Source organism: Lynx canadensis, chromosome F1 (assembly GCF_007474595.2).
Source record: "Lynx canadensis isolate LIC74 chromosome F1, mLynCan4.pri.v2, whole genome shotgun sequence".
NCBI lineage: Eukaryota > Metazoa > Chordata > Mammalia > Carnivora > Felidae > Lynx > Lynx canadensis.
The window spans coordinates 63,648,546-63,665,505 of NC_044319.2; the positions used below are offsets into that span (position 1 = coordinate 63,648,546).

General features: G+C 57.7%; 1 protein-coding gene across 4 annotated transcripts; it reads left to right on the forward strand.

Annotated features, from left to right (window-relative positions):
• Positions 1–2: 2 nt before the first annotated feature.
• ARHGAP30 (Rho GTPase activating protein 30) lies at positions 3–16,205 on the forward strand. 4 transcript variants are annotated; one of them, XM_030302111.1, is made up of 12 exons: positions 3–197; positions 5,703–5,805; positions 8,238–8,382; positions 9,273–9,355; positions 9,514–9,621; positions 10,185–10,312; positions 11,052–11,223; positions 11,302–11,405; positions 11,490–11,567; positions 12,120–12,509; positions 13,463–13,728; positions 13,821–16,205. In XM_030302111.1, the coding sequence occupies exons 1-12, from the start codon at positions 101–103 to the stop codon at positions 15,450–15,452; spliced, it is 3,306 nt and encodes a 1,101-aa protein (XP_030157971.1). In that variant the 5' UTR covers positions 3–100; the 3' UTR covers positions 15,453–16,205. The 4 variants fall into 4 exon arrangements, with proteins under 4 accessions (XP_030157971.1, XP_030157970.1, XP_030157972.1 ...); XM_030302110.1 differs by lacking the exon at positions 3–197 and adding an exon at positions 1,236–1,601 and having other exon boundaries at positions 8,242–8,382; XM_030302112.1 differs by lacking the exon at positions 3–197 and adding an exon at positions 1,236–1,601 and having other exon boundaries at positions 8,242–8,382; positions 13,463–13,557.
• Positions 16,206–16,960: the final 755 nt, after the last annotated feature.

The window sequence follows — 16,960 nt, forward strand, 5'->3', positions numbered from 1 at the left end:
GCCAAGCCCAAAGACTGGCTTGGGATCCTATGGGGGACCGGTAGGGCAAAGGTCTTGGGGGGCAGAGAGGTGGCTGGGCCAGGACCTGGGGGCTCCAGCCATGAAGTCTCGGCAGAAAGGGAAGAAGAAGGGCAGCTCCAAGGAGAGGGTGTTTGGGTGCGACTTACAGGAGCAGCTGCAGCGTTCCGGCCAGGAGGGTAAGGAGGTGGCTCAGGGCTGCTGTTGGGTGGGGGGCCCGGAGCCTCTCCAGCCCGGTCCAGCCTCAGGGACGGAGGCAGCTCCCAGGTGCCCGTGGCGAAGGGGCAGTGGCTCGGGGTCAGCGCCCAGGCGGCTGTCAAGCAGGCGCGGCAGGAAATGTGGCTCGGCGGCAGAGGAGACAGGGGAGCCCCCTTGTGTAACTACCTGTGGGTGGGGAGGCCGGAGAGCTGGGAGACCGAGAGGCGTAGGCAAGAGAGAGGGGAAGGCATCACTGCTGGGGACGGGAGGCGGCGGGACAGGGCCAGGGGACGAATGGCGAAAGGGCCCATGCACGGGCCTTGGGTCTGAATGAAAGGGGACAGGAGAAGGGTGCCAGGAGAGTTTGAGGGTGGCGCTGGGGCGCACGGGGGTTTCCCGGTTGGAGGAGAGCACCCCGGGGCCGTGGTCGCAGGGCTCGGGGCCCTCTGCAGTCTTGCCGGGCCGCAGGTGAGGGTGTGGGTTGGCCTCTCCCTCTGCCAGTCTCTGTGACTCTCCCTGTGCAAAGGAGGAGCGGGTTTGGGTTGGGAGTGGAGGGGCGAGGGCAGAAGCGGCTGAAATGTGGGCTGCGGGAAGGGTCAGAGAGATGCCCCGGGGCTGGTCGGAGGGCAGGGGTGCAGGGTGCAAGGAGGTGGGTGTGGGGCCTGTCGGCTGCCTCCCTGAGTTCCCTGGAGGGGCTCAGAAGCCAGGAGGACGGGGGCCCACTCCGGGCTCATCCCCGCACGGAGTGGCCGCTCACAAACTTCGCCTTGATTTGACATTGAACGCAGGTATCCTGGTGGCCCAGCCCAGCTTGTTTGTGCCCCTCCGAGCTCCTCCCAGAGAAGGGCACGATTTCCACCCCCCCACCCTACCCCACCCCAATCTGTCATTTCCTCTTCTCTGCTCTGGGTTGTGGTGCCTTCAGTCCAGGAGGGTGATGGGGGTTCCCGGCTCATTTCCTGCTCGTAGCCCCGCCCCCTCATCCCCAGACACCTCCTTCCCCTTTTCTCCTCCCCCAGGGGCCCCCATCCCCACCGGCCTCCGTTCAGGGAAACCCAGGGCCCCAGAGAGTCTTAAAGAGCTGAAGGCCCGAAGGCTTTGCTCTGCCTTTCTCTTCTCGCCGTGAAGAGCCTGACTGCTAGCACAGGGCTGACTCCTTTACAAGCGATTCCTCTCGAGAACGATGACTTCTGGGCCAAGCAAGGGCCACGTGATCCAATGGGGCTGATGTGCTTCCAGTTCTCTGCAAACCCTCAGTTCAGTCTCCTCATCCTGGGGCTGCCCTTCCCCGTGGCCCCCGCCAGCGCCATGTTGAAACACGGAACCCCCAGCCGGCCCAGACCCCACTCCTGTATCCCCTCCTGGCCTGTCTGCATTCCCAGCAGGTGAGGGGCGTGTTCTCTGGAAGGTTGCTGGGGTCTGGTCCTAGTGAGACCCAGAGGAGGAGAGGAGCACCCCCTTCCTTCCCTTCCCCAGCATCTCACCTGAGCCCAAGGGTGGAGTGATCTCGGGTACCTCTCCCTCTCCACCCCTTCCCTGGGCACAGACAGGTGGACAGTGAAAGGTCAGCGAGAGGCTGGTGATGGCTTCTCTCTTCAACCCAAGACTCACGGTCTGTGTTTCTGCTTCATTTATCCTCCCTGAGGATCTTGGTTTTCTCCATCTGTCTTCACTCCGTCTCAGCACCCTCTCCCAGCTCCTTGCCCCGGGGGCCATCTCTTCCTTCCCCAAGCCCTACCTCTACTGAGTTCTTTCTTTTCCTAACGTTTATCTCTTTGCTACCCTGGTCAGGTAGCATTTCTGATCCTCGAAGTCTCTAAATTCTGGGCCCTCCTCCCGGACCCCGCCTCCATTCCCCGATGTCTCCAGCCCTTGACTCCATCACCTCAGCCCTGTCTCTTACTTTCGTCTCTGATGCCATGGCTCTGATCTCTATTTCCTTGACGCTCCCCCCCGCCCCACCCCGTCTCTCAGCCTGTTATCTCTCCTTTCATCTCCACGACCCACCTCCTCCGTGGCTCTGACTCCTTAGGCTCTCTAATACCTTCTTTAAGGGCTTTTTCTGGAGATTCAGAATCAACAGAGAAGGGCAGGATGGGGAGGATCTGGCTTGGATGTAGTTCATGTGAAAAGGACCTAGGCCTTGGGTGACAGCGGACTATCTATGAGTCAATGGAGTAACATGGCGGCCAAGAGAGTTGGTGTGGCACTAGGCACCTGAGGAGGGTCCACCCCATTTCTTCAGTGCTGGGAACCTGAGGTCAGGGGGCCCTGGCAAATGGGCACAGGTCGTGGAAGGATGGATGGTGAACTGTAGGGCCAGGACTAAGGTGAGGCAAGAGAGGTGACCAAGGAGCAAAATTTAAGGAAGCCCTCAACCTAGGGCCACCACAGCACCCAGAGTGCCCCTTTCTTTTTCCCTCCCCCTTCCTTCCTTCCTTCCTTCCTTCCTTCCTTCCTTCCTTCCTCCCTTCCTTCCTTCCTTTCTTCCTTCCTTCCTTCCTTCTTCCATCCTTGCTTCCTTCCTTCCTTCTTCTGTCCTACCTTCCTTCCTTCCTTCTTCTGTCCTTCCTTCCTTCCTTCTTTCCCTCCTTCCTTCCTTTCCTCCTTCATTCCCTTCTTCCTATCTTCCTTCCTTTCTTCCTTCCTTCCTTCTTCCATCCTTCCTTCCTTCCTTCTGTCCTTCCTCCCTCCCTCCTTCCTTCCTTCCCTCCTTCCTTCCTTCCCTCCTTCCTTCCTTCCTTCCCTCCTTCCTTCCTTCCCTCCCTCCCTCTTCTTTCCTTCCTTCCTTCCTTCCTTCCTTCCTTCCTTCCTTCCTCCTTTCCTCCTTCCTTCCTTGCTTCCTTCCTTCCTTCCTCTCTCTCTCTCCCTCCCTCCCTCCCTTCCTTCCTTTTTTAAAAAGTTTACTTATTAATTTTTTTAGTACACTCAATGTGGGGCTCGAACTTATGACCCTGAGATCAAGAGTTCCATGCTCTTCTGAAGGTCGTGTTTGTGCACAGTTGGCATTTGCACAGCTCTAGGAATGGGTGCTTCCGTAAATTCCACACCTGCACCTTCCTTGTCTCACCCAAGTCCTGGCTCTGGGGTGGGGGTGGGGGACAAAGGGTGTGGACACCAGGCCACATGAGGAGGGTTTACAATAGTGAATAATGGGTTTATTGATTATTTCCTTCATTCTATATTTCTCTAATTAATTACTTCATCCCACCAAGAACTTGGCATGGATGATTCCAAAAGCTAACACTTTACAAAAACATAGAATAAAATGACTGAGGGAATTGGGTTGAAGGGGGAATGAGAGGAAGGTCAAGATCCATGCCCAGAAGTGTGTATCGGGTGATTCTATATGGTTCCTAGATGTGGGCTCTGAGCTTCCTGGTAACCAAAGAGGTGAACATAATCAGGTCTAAGACTCATAAAGCCCATAAGGAAAAAAAACAAACAAACCAGATGGCTGAGGAGAGACAGCTTTTCGTGACACTGACACGGGAGAGGGATTTCTCTGGAAAGTCTTGGTGAATCAAACTTAGTGTTTTGTCTTGGGCAGTATTCTCTAGTTCAACCTCCAGGGGATGTTAGTCATCCTCATACCTGATGGCTTTCTTCCCTGAGTCATCAATACACCATTATTGAGCACCTGCTGTTTCCACACCGTGCTAGATGCTGGGGAACATGTCACTGGTTTTCAGAGGTGGAGACACAAAGGAAAGTAGTGATAATGAAGTGTGGTAAGTGCCACGATACAGATACAAGCAAGGGGCTCAGAGTTGGAGGTGATCTTTGAGGCGTGTTTTGGCGAACGCATCAGAGTTCACCCGTCAAAGACAGAGGGAAGGGTATTTCCAGGCAAGGGAACGTCACGAGTTACGGGGCAGCAAAGAGCCGGATCCTAGGGCCTGTCGGAGAGGCAACCGGAGCCGAGGCTGGGAGAGCAGCTGGGCCCGGCCTTTGCAGGGCCTTATGCACCAGGCTGAGGGGTTTCTCTTTTATCCTCCCTCTGTAGGCCGAGCAGTGAAGACTGGGCTGAAGCAAAGTGTTTATGGAGCAGAAGATTTAAGGCAGGGAAAGCTTTCGCAAGAGAAACCTTCTGGAGACAGGGTTTCACACAGGGCGTTGGAAGGTTTCCCGAGTCTGAGACATCATGTCAGAAAACATGAGGGATGTTGGGGCGCCTGGGGGGCTCAGTCGGTTAAACGTCCGACTTTGACTCAGGTCACGATCTCGCGGTCCGTGAGTTCGAGCCCCCCGTCGAGCTCTGTGCTGACAGCTCAGAGCCTGGGGCCTGCTTCCCATTCTGTGTCTCCCTCTCTCTCTGCCCCTCCCCCGCTCATGCTCTGTCTCTGTCTCTGTCTCTCTCTCTCTCTCCCTCTCTCTCTCAAAAATAAATAAACATAAAAAAAGAAAAAAGAAAACATGAGGGATGTCAAAATCAGTAACATTCTGTTTGGGCCTCAGAGAGGGTGCACACACACACACACACACACACAGCCGGTCGCACTTAGATCTTGTCCTTCAGGAGCTTACGGTCTGGCAACAGGGGAGGGGGCCCAGGGTGGGAAAGAGAAGGCAACTTTTGGCACCCCTGGATGGGAATCCTGGCGCTAGCTGGTAATACTGGGCACTCGTTACTTCTCTGACCCTCTGCAGAATGGGGACTAGGATACCTAATGCACAGAGCTTGGCACATCGCTGCTTCTCTCCTGCGCCGACCTGTGTGCAGGTTTGCCGCGATCTTGTGCGCCTTCCTATGACAGACCTACTACGCACGCGCTGGCCTCCTGGCTCGACAACAGTCCCCGTCAGCCCTGCGCCTTGTGGGTCCGGACAACTCACGCTGCTTCATTTTCTATAGAGTGTTAAATAAATGTACTTTCCTTGTTTTTTTAAGTTTAGGTATTTCCTTTGAGAGAGAGAGAGAGAGAGCAGGGGAGGGGCAGAGAGAGGGGGGGGAGAGAGAGAATCCCAAGAGGGCTCCGCGCTGTCGGCACAGAGCTCGATGCGGGGCTCGAACTCACGAACCGTGAGATCGTGACCCGGGCCGAAATCCGGGGTCAGACCCTTCATTGACTGAGCCCCCCGGGCGCCCCTAAATAAATGCACTTTCAAGACCCGTCCTTTTACTCCGAGTCTCCTTCCAAGCAGACTGCTGCCCCTTCGAAGATTCTGGGGTAGCAGCTAGTAATTACAGAGAGACAGACTTCAGCTCAACAAAAGGCAGAACTTTCTAGCAGCAGTGGGCGGTCTGGACAGGCAGTGTGCTCCCCCCTCACCTGGGGGATTTTCGCAGAGGCTCTGGACCCAATGGACGGAGAGACCGGGGGCCGAGGCCCTCTGAGACTCCTTGCGACAGGTGGCTATTCCGCGAGCTCTGCCTTCAGTCTCCCCAAACCCCCGTCCCCGATGCTTCCATTTCTCAGATCCCCTGCGGTCTCTGTCCTCCCAGACCTGCTGATCTCTCTTCTCTGTGTCGTCTGTGTCCCCAGTGCCACAGGTGCTGAGGAGCTGTGCAGAGTTCGTGGAGGAATACGGGGTAGTAGATGGGATCTACCGCCTCTCGGGGGTCTCCTCCAACATCCAGAAGCTCCGGTGAGTCAGGCAGGGAGGGGAGGGCTCCGTGGGCCAGGAGGGGCGAGGGAAGCGGGGAGAAGGAAGCGTGGACTCTGGAGTCTCCTCAGGAGGTGCATGTCTCCACTCCCATATACGCCCACCCAGTTTTAAAAACTTGGATATAACTCATACACCATAAAACTCACTATTTTCTTTTTAATTTTTTTTTCAACGTTTATTTATTTTTGGGACAGAGAGAGACAGAGCATGAACGGGGGAGGGGCAGAGAGAGAGGGAGACACAGAATCGGAAACAGGCTCCAGGCTCTGAGCCCTCAGCCCAGAGCCCGACGCGGGGCTCGAACCCACGACCCGCGAGATCGTGACCTGGTTGAAGTCGGACGCTTAACCAACTGCGCCACCCAGGCGCCCCAAAACTCACTATTTAAACATGTACGACGCAGGGGCGCCTGGGGGGGCTCAGTGGGTTGAGCGACCGACGCTGGCTCAGGTCATGATCTCACGGTCTGTGGGTTCAAGCCCCGCCTCGGGCTCTGTGCTGACAGCTCGGAGCCTGGAGCCTGCTTCCGATTCGGTGTCTCCCTCTCTCTCTGCCCTTCCCCCGCTCTCTCTCTCTCTCTCTCTCTCTCAAAACTAAATAAACAACAACAAAAATAACACTAAAAGTAAATACGTACGACTCAGCGATTTTTAGTGTATTCACAAGGCCAGGCATGCCACCATCACCACTCATTCCAGAACATTCATCAACCCCCAAAGCAGTCGCTCCACATTTCCCCTTTCCCGCAGCCTCTGGCTGCCACGGGTCCACCACCTGGCTCCGCGGGCTCGCCCGTTCCGGACGTTTCATACAAACGGAACCGTATTACGTACCCTTTTGTGTCTGGCTTCTTTTCGTGGCGGGTCTGCAGGGGCTCGTGCACGTTGTCGCACCTGCCGCTGCTTCATCTCCGTTTCCGGCTCGACCGCATTTGGTTCATCTGTACATCGACCGATGGACAGTGCGCCTCTGGGCTGCGAGGAACAGCGCGGCCGCGAACGTTCGCCCACCGGCATTGGTGCCGACGGGCGGCTTCAGTTCTCTGGGGTAGACACGTGGGAGCGGGCTTGCTGGGTCGCATGTCGAACTTTCTAAGGAGCTGCCGGACCGTTTTCCGTGGCCGGGCGTCAGTTCACACCCCAGCAGCCGGGCACGAGGGCTCCAATTTCCCCGCATCCCGCCGGCCATCCCAGCGGATGTGAAGTCATGTGTCACCTGGATTCGCATCTTCCCTGAGAGCCAATGACGCCGAACATCTTGTGTGTTTCTTACTCCCTTGTAGATCTTTTTATTTTTTAATTTTTTTGAGGCTTAGTTACGTTAGAGAGAGAGAGAGAGAGAGAGACAAAGTGTGAGCAGGGGAGGGGCAGGGAGAGGGAGGCACAGCATCCGAAGCAGGCTCCAGGCTCTGAGCCGTCAGCCCAGAGCCCGACGCGGGGCTCGAACTCACGGACCGCGAGATCGTGACCTGGCCGAAGTCGGACGCTTAACCGACTGCGCCACCCAGGCGCCCCTTGTTTTTGTTTTTTTAAGTTTATCCATTTACTTTTTGAGAGAGAGAGAGAGAGAGAGAGCCCAAGTCGGGGAGGGGCAGAGAGAGAGGGAGAGAGAGAGAGAGAATCCAAAGCAGGCTCTGTGGTCAGTGCGCAAACCCGGATGCAGGGCTTGAACTCACGAAGCCATGAGATCACGACCTGAGCCGAAATCAACAGTCAGATGCTCAGCTGACTGAGCCACCCGGCCACCCCTCCCCCCACCTCCCCGCCTCGGTCATTTTTAAATTGGGCTATTTGTTGCCTTTGAGCTGTAAGAATTCTTCACACGGTCCAGATACTAAACGCCCCAGCAAATCTGTGCTTCGCACACGTTTTCTTCCATTCTGTGGGTTGTCCTGGCTTTCGTGACACTGTCCTCTGGCGCCCAAAAGTTTGTCACGCGACGCTCCGTGTATCTGTTTGTCCTTTGGCCGCTCGTGCTCTTGGACGTCTTATCTGAGAACCTGTTGGCTGTAACCACGAAGAGTTACCCTTACGTTTCCTTCTAAGATCTGCGTCCCCTCCACCTTTTCACGAGCCCAGAAGCACGTGCAGGCGCACCCCTCCGCCCTTACTGGCTCGGACGCCCCCCTGCCTTGCCGCTCACCCCCCGCGGCTCCGTCCCCGACGCGTCTCCCTGTGCCCGCACGCACGGGTCCCTTTCCCTACCCACCCGGCCGCCTGCACACCCCCCGGGCACCGCGACAGGTGCACCTGCGTCTGCTGCCTCACGGACACACACGCCCCAACGTCCTCCTCCCAAGTCCCGAGCCTGCTGACCGCCGACCCTGCCCGGACCCACCCGCACAGCCCCCGCCTCTCCCACTGCCCCCCCCACCCCCCTTCCCCCACTCCTCACACTCCGCACCTCCCCAGGCAGGAGTTTGAGGCAGAGCGGAAGCCGGACCTGCGGAGAGATGTTTACCTGCAGGACATCCATTGTGTCTCTTCCCTGTTAAAGGCCTACTTCAGGGAACTTCCAGACCCTCTGCTCACTTACCGGCTCTATGACAAGTTTGCTGTGAGTTGAGAGGTCGGGGGGGGGGGGGGAGGAGACGAGGCTGAGGGGTGATCGTCCTGGCGCCGATGTCCCAAGTGGGTGTTCAACGGCCGGACAGAGTGCTGGCGATCCCGAATGACAGAGACCACGTGAAAAGGAAAAGACCCCCCCCCTCCCGCCAATCTCCCCCCTCTTCTCTTCGCCTCCCCTCCTTCCCTTGGGGCCTGCGGCTCACGCACGGTGCAGGGACGAGGCTGGGGGACGTAGAACGCAGGCGGAGAGCAGAGGGCCCTGGGAAATCACCTGGGCCAGAGCTTCCCTCCGTGGGAGAGAAGGAGAACCCTTCTTAGAAGTCAAAACTTGTCCCGGAGCGCGCCTCCACCAGCGGACTGGATGCTGGACAGCTTTTGAGTGAGGGAACGCAGGACAAAAATGCTCTCTTGAGTTCAGTAGCGTTTAAAGAGTGAGTTGCATTTTGTCGAGCACGATAGGGTTGTAGGAGCCGGGAGCAGCGGCCCACGCAGTTCAGCCCACGCCGGCCGGACCGTGTGGGCGCAGGCCTCCCTGGGCACCTCGGAGTAACTCCACGGCCCCTGGAACACCCGCAGGGAGGGACCACGGAGGTATTCCTGTACCGGAGCGGCACCGGGGGAGGAGGCCAAGGCAGAGCGGCAGGGAGTTGCTCAAGGTCGCAGAGCTATGGGGTGGCAGGGCTGAGACCCAGCAGCAGGTGCCGTGGGCCCCGAGCTCTGGGCTCTGTCTGCTCATCACGTGGCTTCCGAAGAGCTGGGCTGGGGGATGGGGTGGGGTGCAGCACAGGCCGTTTCTGTCGGTGGGGCTCAGTGCTCCGAGGAGTGAGCAAGGGCGGCGCGGGCCGGCTGACCCGGTTCTTGAACCTTCCTCCCCACCAGGAGGCCGTGGCAGTGCAGTTGGAGCCGGAGCGTCTGATCAAGATCCTCGAGGTGCTTGGAGAACTCCCTCTCCCAAACTACAGGTGTGTGGGGTTCCTCCCTCCCCAGAGGGCCGCCCCACGCCCCACGCAACCCTGGGGCCTCGATTTGTCTCTTCCCTTCCGGCTCCCAGACCTCAATCCGACCCCGGCCCTGGGCGTCCCCTGTGTGACCCCCGGCCCACAATGCCCCCCTTCTGCAGGACCCTGGAGTTCCTCACGCGGCACTTGGTACACATGGCCTCGTTCAGTGCTCAGACCAACATGCACGCCCGCAACCTGGCCATCGTGTGGGCCCCCAACCTGCTGAGGTGGGCACATGTGCGAGCAGCCTGGGGGGGGGGGGTCCTGGCAGAGCCCAGCCCCCAGAGGCTGCCCCAGGAATGGGCGTGGCTATGGGGGTGCCCTGGGGAGGGGGGGTGGGGCCTCCTAGAGCCCGGTGAGAAACAGGGGGTTTCGCAATTACGTTGAGCGGGACGGGGCTTACCCACTGGACACGAGGCCTTGTGTCTTCTGGTGCCGTGTCCCCGAGCTCAGAGTCCTTGTTGAAGGTGTGTCGAGCGAACGTCTCGCGGTCTATTGGAGATCTGGCCTGTATATCACCCCCCGTGGTGTAAGGCAGACTATGAGAAGTCCTGAGAGTCATTATAACGAGGCACCCTCGCGTGCAAAGGTTAGAGATGAATTCTGACGGGAGTGAATTCCCAGAGGGCTTCCTGAAGGAAGGCATTTGAGGCTTGAATCACGCATGTGGTTTAAGAGGTGGGGACGAGGTTAAGGGCACGCAGGGGAGGGGGGATGGGGGTATTTTTAGGGAGAATTCAGACGGGGAAGTGTGGTGGGGCTGGAGGGGAATAACTCCACGTCTCCACAGGTCTAAGGACATAGAGGCCTCGGGCTTCAATGGGACAGCAGCCTTCATGGAGGTGCGGGTGCAGTCCATCGTGGTCGAGTTTATCCTCACGCATGTGGACCAGCTCTTTGGGGGCGCTGCCCTTTCCAGTGAGTGTCCCTCCCAGCCACCACACCACCACAGTCTGTCTGGGGAGTCATGTCAGGGTCACAGAGGGCCTCAGAGGCCACCTCGTTCAGTCTCCCCGTTTTGCAGATGAGACAGCTGAGACTCACAGCTGTGGTCACATGGAGAAGATCCTGGAGAGGTGATGGCCTAGTCCGTTCTTGAGCAAACCTCTCCTGCATAGCCTGACCTTCTAATCACCATCCTGGCTCTCGGGGCCACTGACCGATCATTCCTACCCCAGCCCACCTGGCCGGTGTGCTGGGATCTCCTGACCCTTGTCCCCGAGGATGCCCTCTTGAGGAGCCCAGACACAGAGGGTCTGTCTCCCAAGACCTCTGAGTATATCCTTAGCCTGGCGGTTAGTTGGTGGGTGGGAGGGTTCTACAGGGAGCTGAGGCCCTCTTTCAACTCTTTTTTAAAACATGTTTATTTTATTATTTATTATAATTATTTATTATTAAAAATTTTTAAATATGTATTTATTTTTGAGAGCGAGAGAGCGAGACAGAGTGTGAGCAGGGGAGAGGCAGAGAGAGAGGGAGACACAGAATCCAAGGCAGGCTCCAGGCTCTGAGCGGTCAGCGCAGAGCCCGACGCGGGGCTCAAACTCACGAACCGTGAGCTCATGACCTGAGCCGAAGTCGGATGCTCAACCGACTGAGCCAGCCAGGCGCCCTGTCATCTCTGTTCTTGGCCGGCCAATTCCTCTTCTTTCGCTAGGTGGTGAAATGGAGTGTGGATGGCGATCACTTCCAGGGGCCCGGGCGTCAGGCAGCCCCGAGGACCTTATGCCCAGGTCCCTGCCCTACAATCTGCCTAGCAACCTGCAGGCTGGCGATGGACCCCCGCAGATACGGCCCTACCACACTATCATTGAAATTGCGGAGCACAAGTAAGGTCTCCTTCCTGGCCCTCCTCCCCGACATTGACCACCAGGCTCCAACCCCAATGACTTCTCCATTCCTTCCAGGAGGAAAGGGTCTCTGAAGGTCAGGAAGTGGAAATCTATCTTCAATCTGGGTCGCTCTGGCCATGAGACCAAGCGTAAACTTCCACGGGGCGCTGAGGACAGAGGTGAGTCTGGAGGGACGTAGTGGGGGGGGGCGCTCTGCTGAAGGCGAGCAGGACCCTGGCCCTACAAACATTCATGTCTTGCAGAGGACAAATCTGATAAGGGGACCTTGCGGCCAGCCAAGAGCATGGACTCACTGAGTGCTGCGGCTGGGGTCAGTGATGGTGAGTACAGGTGTGCATGTGGTGTGTGTGTGTGTGTGTGCGCGTGTGTGCGCGCGTGCATGCAGAGGCTGATGAACACCTGCGTGCGCGTGTGTGGGTGTCTCTGCAAGGGAATAGCAGTGTTATGGATGAGACAGACCATTGTGGGTGCACTGCTGCGTGTTTGTGTGTCTGTACACGTGGCTGTGTGCTCGCTAATTTCAAAGAAAAATATACACGTAATGAGTGCTTATTATACACCAGCCACAGTACCTGATGTTGGGTTTACAATAGTGAGTTGATCATCTGATCAACAGGTGTGTTCAAATGAGCGTACAAAGGGGGAGAGAGCGGGGTGTGGGTTTGTGGGGGGGGGGGCAGGGACGGCCGGAGGGACGGAGGGGGGGGTTCCTAAGTGTCACTGTGGGAGGTTCGCAGCGGTGGCCAAGGGAAGCCGGGCCCGGTGCCTTCCAGGCTGTCCTAACTCTCAGGCTTGAGAAAGCAGGGCTCGCTCTCCAGAGCCTTCCTGAGGTGTCCGGGCCCCTTTACCCCCCAGCGCTCTCTCCCGCACAGAGCCGGAGGGGCTGGCGGGACCCAGCCATCCCCAGCCGAGCGCGTTGCCGCAGGACAGCTCGGAGAATGACTCCGGGGAGGCGGCGGAGGGTGACCGGGAGCGGGAGCCGGAGGCGCTGGGCGGCACCAGCTCTGAGCCTGGCACGCCGCGGGCCGGCCGGTCGGGGATCCGCGCTGGGAGCAGCGGCCGAGCAGAGCGCTGTGCTGGAGTCCACATCTCGGACCCCTACAACGTCAACCTCCCACTGCACATCACCTCCATCCTCAACGTGCCCCCAAACATCATCTCCAACGTCTCCTTGGCCAGGCTCACCCGAGGCCTTGAGTGCCCCGCCCTACAGCCCCGGCCAAGCCCTGCCTCCGGCCCGGGTCCCGGCCCCGGCCCCCCAGGTGAGGCCCCGGGGATCTCCCAGGCCTGGGAGAAGGGACTAGAATTCCAGGCTGAAGCTCTGATGCAAGGTATCTGTCCTGAAAATGGCAGACGCCTCAGTCCTCAGGCTCTGGGTGGTCACCTTCGGCTGCCTCCCTGACTTCCAGGCTGCGGGGGGGGGGGGGGGGGGAATCCAGTAATATTATCAGGTTCTGTGAAATCCACAGAGAGAGGACCCCCGGCAGTCTTCAGATCACTGATGTACCCGAGACTGGGAGTCCGGGTCAGACTCAGACAGTAGGGATCACGGAGTACAAGGCGGGGCTGTATAATAGATGCTGGTGATAATACAGGATTAACACTAATCGTTAACATGTATTGAAGGTTTACTGCTTGCCATGTGCTGTGTTAAGGACTTCGCAGGCATTCGCTTGTTTTCTTCTTTTGCGATCTTATGACGCCGTCATTGTTGCTGTGCTTCTGTCACAGCGGTGGGACTGGAGACCTAGGTTAAGCTACTTGCCGTTGAGTTAGTTCAGAGGTTCTGAAGTGTCACTGATGAGAAGTATTGAGGCAGCACAGGGCAGCGGGGAAGGACTCGGGCTACAGAGTTAAGTAGACTTGGGTTCAAAATTGGGCCGTGCCACTCACTGTTTGCGTGACCTTGGACAGATCTCTCTGGGTCTCGCTTTCCTCATGTGTAAAATGGGGATAAATACCCTACATCATAGGGCTGTGTCGTGGGGGGACGAAATAGGACAGCGCACTGTAAAACGTACAGGATGGTGCCTGGCACCTGGCGGGAGCGATAAGCCAGTAGGTAGGGATGCTGGTCTGAAAGCATTGGCCACAGGCCAAATCTATGCCGGGGGCGTTGGTCCCGATACGGTAGCAGTGCTAGGAAGATCCATTTTGTAAAGGGTCAAGGCTGGTCTTGACCTGTGTGTTCCTGGGACTACCTTTCTCTCAACAGATGAGAAGTTGGAGGCAAGTTCGGCCGCAGGTCCCCCGGCTGACTGTGGCCCGGCGGACGTGGCCCCTGCCCTGGAGGACTGCCTGTCCCAGGAGGTGCAGGATTCCTTCTCCTTCCTAGAGGACTCAAGCAGCTCAGAGCCCGAGTGGGTGGGGGTGGAAGATGGGGAGGTGGCCAAGGCAGGAACTGCAGGAGCAGCCTTCTCCCCTGGGGAGGACGACCCTGGGATGGGCTACCTAGAGGAGCTCCTGAGAGTCGGGCCTCAGGTAAGAAGGAGCTGTGCTGGGTTTGGGGGTGCTGGGGAGGCCAGAGGGCGGACAGGGCCCCCTGGTCCTGAGCCACGGTGCTATGCCCGCAGGTGGAGGAGTTCTCTGTGGAGCCGCCCCTGGATGACCTGTCTCTGGATGAGGCACAGTTTGTCCTGGCTCCCAGCTGCTGTTCCCCGGACTCTGCGGGCCCCGGGCCTGAAGGAGAAGAGGAGAGTGGGGAGGAGGTCTTCCTGAGTGCCTACGATGACCTAAGTCCCCTTCTGGGGCCCAAACACCCAAACTGGGAGGGCCCAGGGAGCCTGGAAGAAGAGGCAGCAGGATGCAGGGGACAGGGGGCTCCAGGGCAGGCTGAGGGAGAGCAGGCATGCCGGGAAGGTGGGGAGGACAGGGAGGCTGAGCCTGAAGGCAGACGGGACGTCCCAGAGGAGGCTGAGGGGAGTCCGGAGAGCGAGGTGGAGGATGGAGAAGCAGGTGAGGGAGGAGGGAAGGCTGGGGAAAGCCAGGAGATGACGGTCAGTGTGAAGGAAGGGGGTGGGGAAGAGCCAGAGGCCAAGGGAGAGGAGTCCCGTGGTCAGCAGGAGGAGGGCAGTATGGAGGAAGCTAAGTGTGCGGTGGGAACAGGAGGAGAGCAGGGTAAAGACGAGGAGAAAGAAAGCAAGGAGAGAGGGGAAGAGGCTGAGGAAGGAGAGGAAGCCCAGGTACAAGCCAGAAGGGACCCGGAGCGCGGGGCCCAGGAAACCCAAGTTGCCGAGGGGAGCTGGGAAGCTGTACACAAACAAGAGGCTGACGGAGGCAGAGAGGACGAGGCCAAAGGACAGAGGGGGCCTGAGAACCAAGGGGCAAGAGAAGCCCAAGGAGGTGGTGAAGACGGCAGAAGCCCCGAAGCAGCAGCTGAAGGAGGAGCAGGGAAGGTCAGCAAGGAACAGGAGAGTGGGGACGGGGAGCGTGAGGGAGACCAGAGTGCTGGAGGTGACCGTGTAGAGAAGGACGCCCTTCCTGAAGGGTCACACGCAGAGCCCCTGGAGGTTGGCAGTGCCAAAGAGGGCAACCCCCAGTCCTCTGAGGCAGAACAGGCGGTCCCGCAGCCACCCCGGCCACAGGAGATGGAGCCCGAGGGGCCGCTCGTTCCAGAGGGCTGCAACCCGTGTCCCTGTCCTCTTGGCTCAGCTGGTGGTGTGGGCATGCGCCTGGCTTCCAGCCTGGTTCAGGTCCAACAGGTCCGCTCTGTGCCTGTGGTGCCCCCCAAACCACAATTTGCCAAGATGCCCAGTGCGATGTGTAGCAAGATCCACGTGGCACCTGCAAACCCATGCCCGAGGCCTGGCCGGCTTGATGGGACTCCTGGGGAAAGGGCTTGGGGGTCCCGAGCCTCCCGTTCCTCTTGGAGGAATGGGGGCAGTCTTTCTTTCGATGCTGCTGTGGCCCTGGCCCGGGACCGCCAGAGGACTGAGGCCCAGGGAGTTCGGCGGACCCAGACCTGTACGGGGGGTGGGGACTACAGCCTCATCCCCAGAACCTCCCCGTGTAGTGTGATCCCTGCCTATTCTCGGCCACTTAGCTGCCTGGAGCTCCCACCCGAAGACACAGAAGGGTCTGGACACCGGAGTCGGCTTAGTCTGCCCCCCAGGGAACCCCAGCCCCCCGACCCTCTTCTGTCCCCCCAGCGCCGATCATATGCGTTTGAAACACAGGCCAACCCTGGGAGAGGTGAGGGACTGTGAGTAGGACCACAGCGCTGGGCAAAGGGGACAGTACGTTGTCTTGAACCTCCAGATTCCCAGACCGGCTGTTTCTCCTGCAGCCCGAGCAGCTGGAGTGTCCAACACCATAGGCTTTGACCCTCCAGCTTCTCTTTTCGACTATGGGAAGCATTGCCTCCGTTGGTTTACTTGAGCTTGTCTCAGACACAAAGCACTTATCCCTTAGGATGTTCCCAAGAAAGTCACCGAGATCCTGTTACCAAGGAGCGGGGTCACTGGTCAAAGGGAACAAAGAGTAGGCAGAAAACTTAAGAGGTTTCTCAAAGTGAAGAATGAAGAGGGAACTGTACTTCCCTTCATGGAAGCCCAGGGTGGAGGAGGGGAGGGTGGGGCCAAGCCAGAGGCTGTCACACATCGACACTTCTGAGTTGCCCGTCCTTATTCTGCTCTTGGACCCTTGGGTACCTCCTGACTCTCCTAGCTCCAGATTAGGAGGACCATGTCAAGGAAGCCCTCTGAAGTCCTCAAAGTGTGTTGGAGGGACTGGCTCCCTCTCCAGCATCCCCACCCTCTGCCTCCAGTCGCCTTTAGGAAGAGAGATCTTCTGCAGATCTCCCTGGCTTCTCCTTTTTCCTTTGGAATAACTTCCTCCTATCCCAAGGAAGGGGAATAGCATAACTCAGGCCCTGGGACTGCTTCTCCAGACAGGCTGGGGCCATATGTTCCATCCTAGTAAGAAGCAACCTCAGAATAAAAGTTGTACTTTTATACCTACACGGTGTGAAGCCTCGTGTTTTTTTTTTTGTTTTGTTTTGTTTTGTTTTTTAACTAGAGTCTTAGGTGACGGGTATTACATTTTCATATTTGGCAAGATGTCTTCTTGCTGTTGTTGTTAGGGTGCTCTTCCTCAGTTGTTGTCATGGAGACCTGTGGCTAGAAACTAGAGCTGGGTTCATGGTGGTCAGGAAATGGGGAAGAGAAACTTCTATTTACATAATGCTCATGATCTACCAGTAAAGGCGAGGTATTCTACGAGCGTAACATCTATACCCCTGATTTTACTTAGTCCGTATAACGATTCGGTAAGTTTGGTATTGGTGTCTCCATTTTACAGATGAGAGAACTGAGGCTAATTAAGTCAAAAGGCTTGCCAATGTTCTCAGCGGTAAGAAGCGGCAGAGGCAGGTTTGAGATCCGAGTTTGTCTGGCTCCAGAGGCTAAACTCTTCTGATCACACCACACTGCTCCAAATCCATTAAGAGCAGGTCTTAACCAAGAAGGAATGGGAACCAAGATCCCTCTCACAGAAACGGAGGGCCTCACAAAAACTGGAAGTTCTGGGGGGGTCTTTGGGTGAGCAACTGCTGACGCTACTACAAAGGAATATACCCAAATCTATCTTCGTCTCCAGCAAAAAAGCGTCCCGGACAGCAAAAAGCGTCGTGGACAGCAAGAAAGCGTCCCGACCCAAGATGGCCTCCCAAGTAGCCCTTGTTAAAGATGGCGCCTCCGTCCGACGTCTCTCCCTT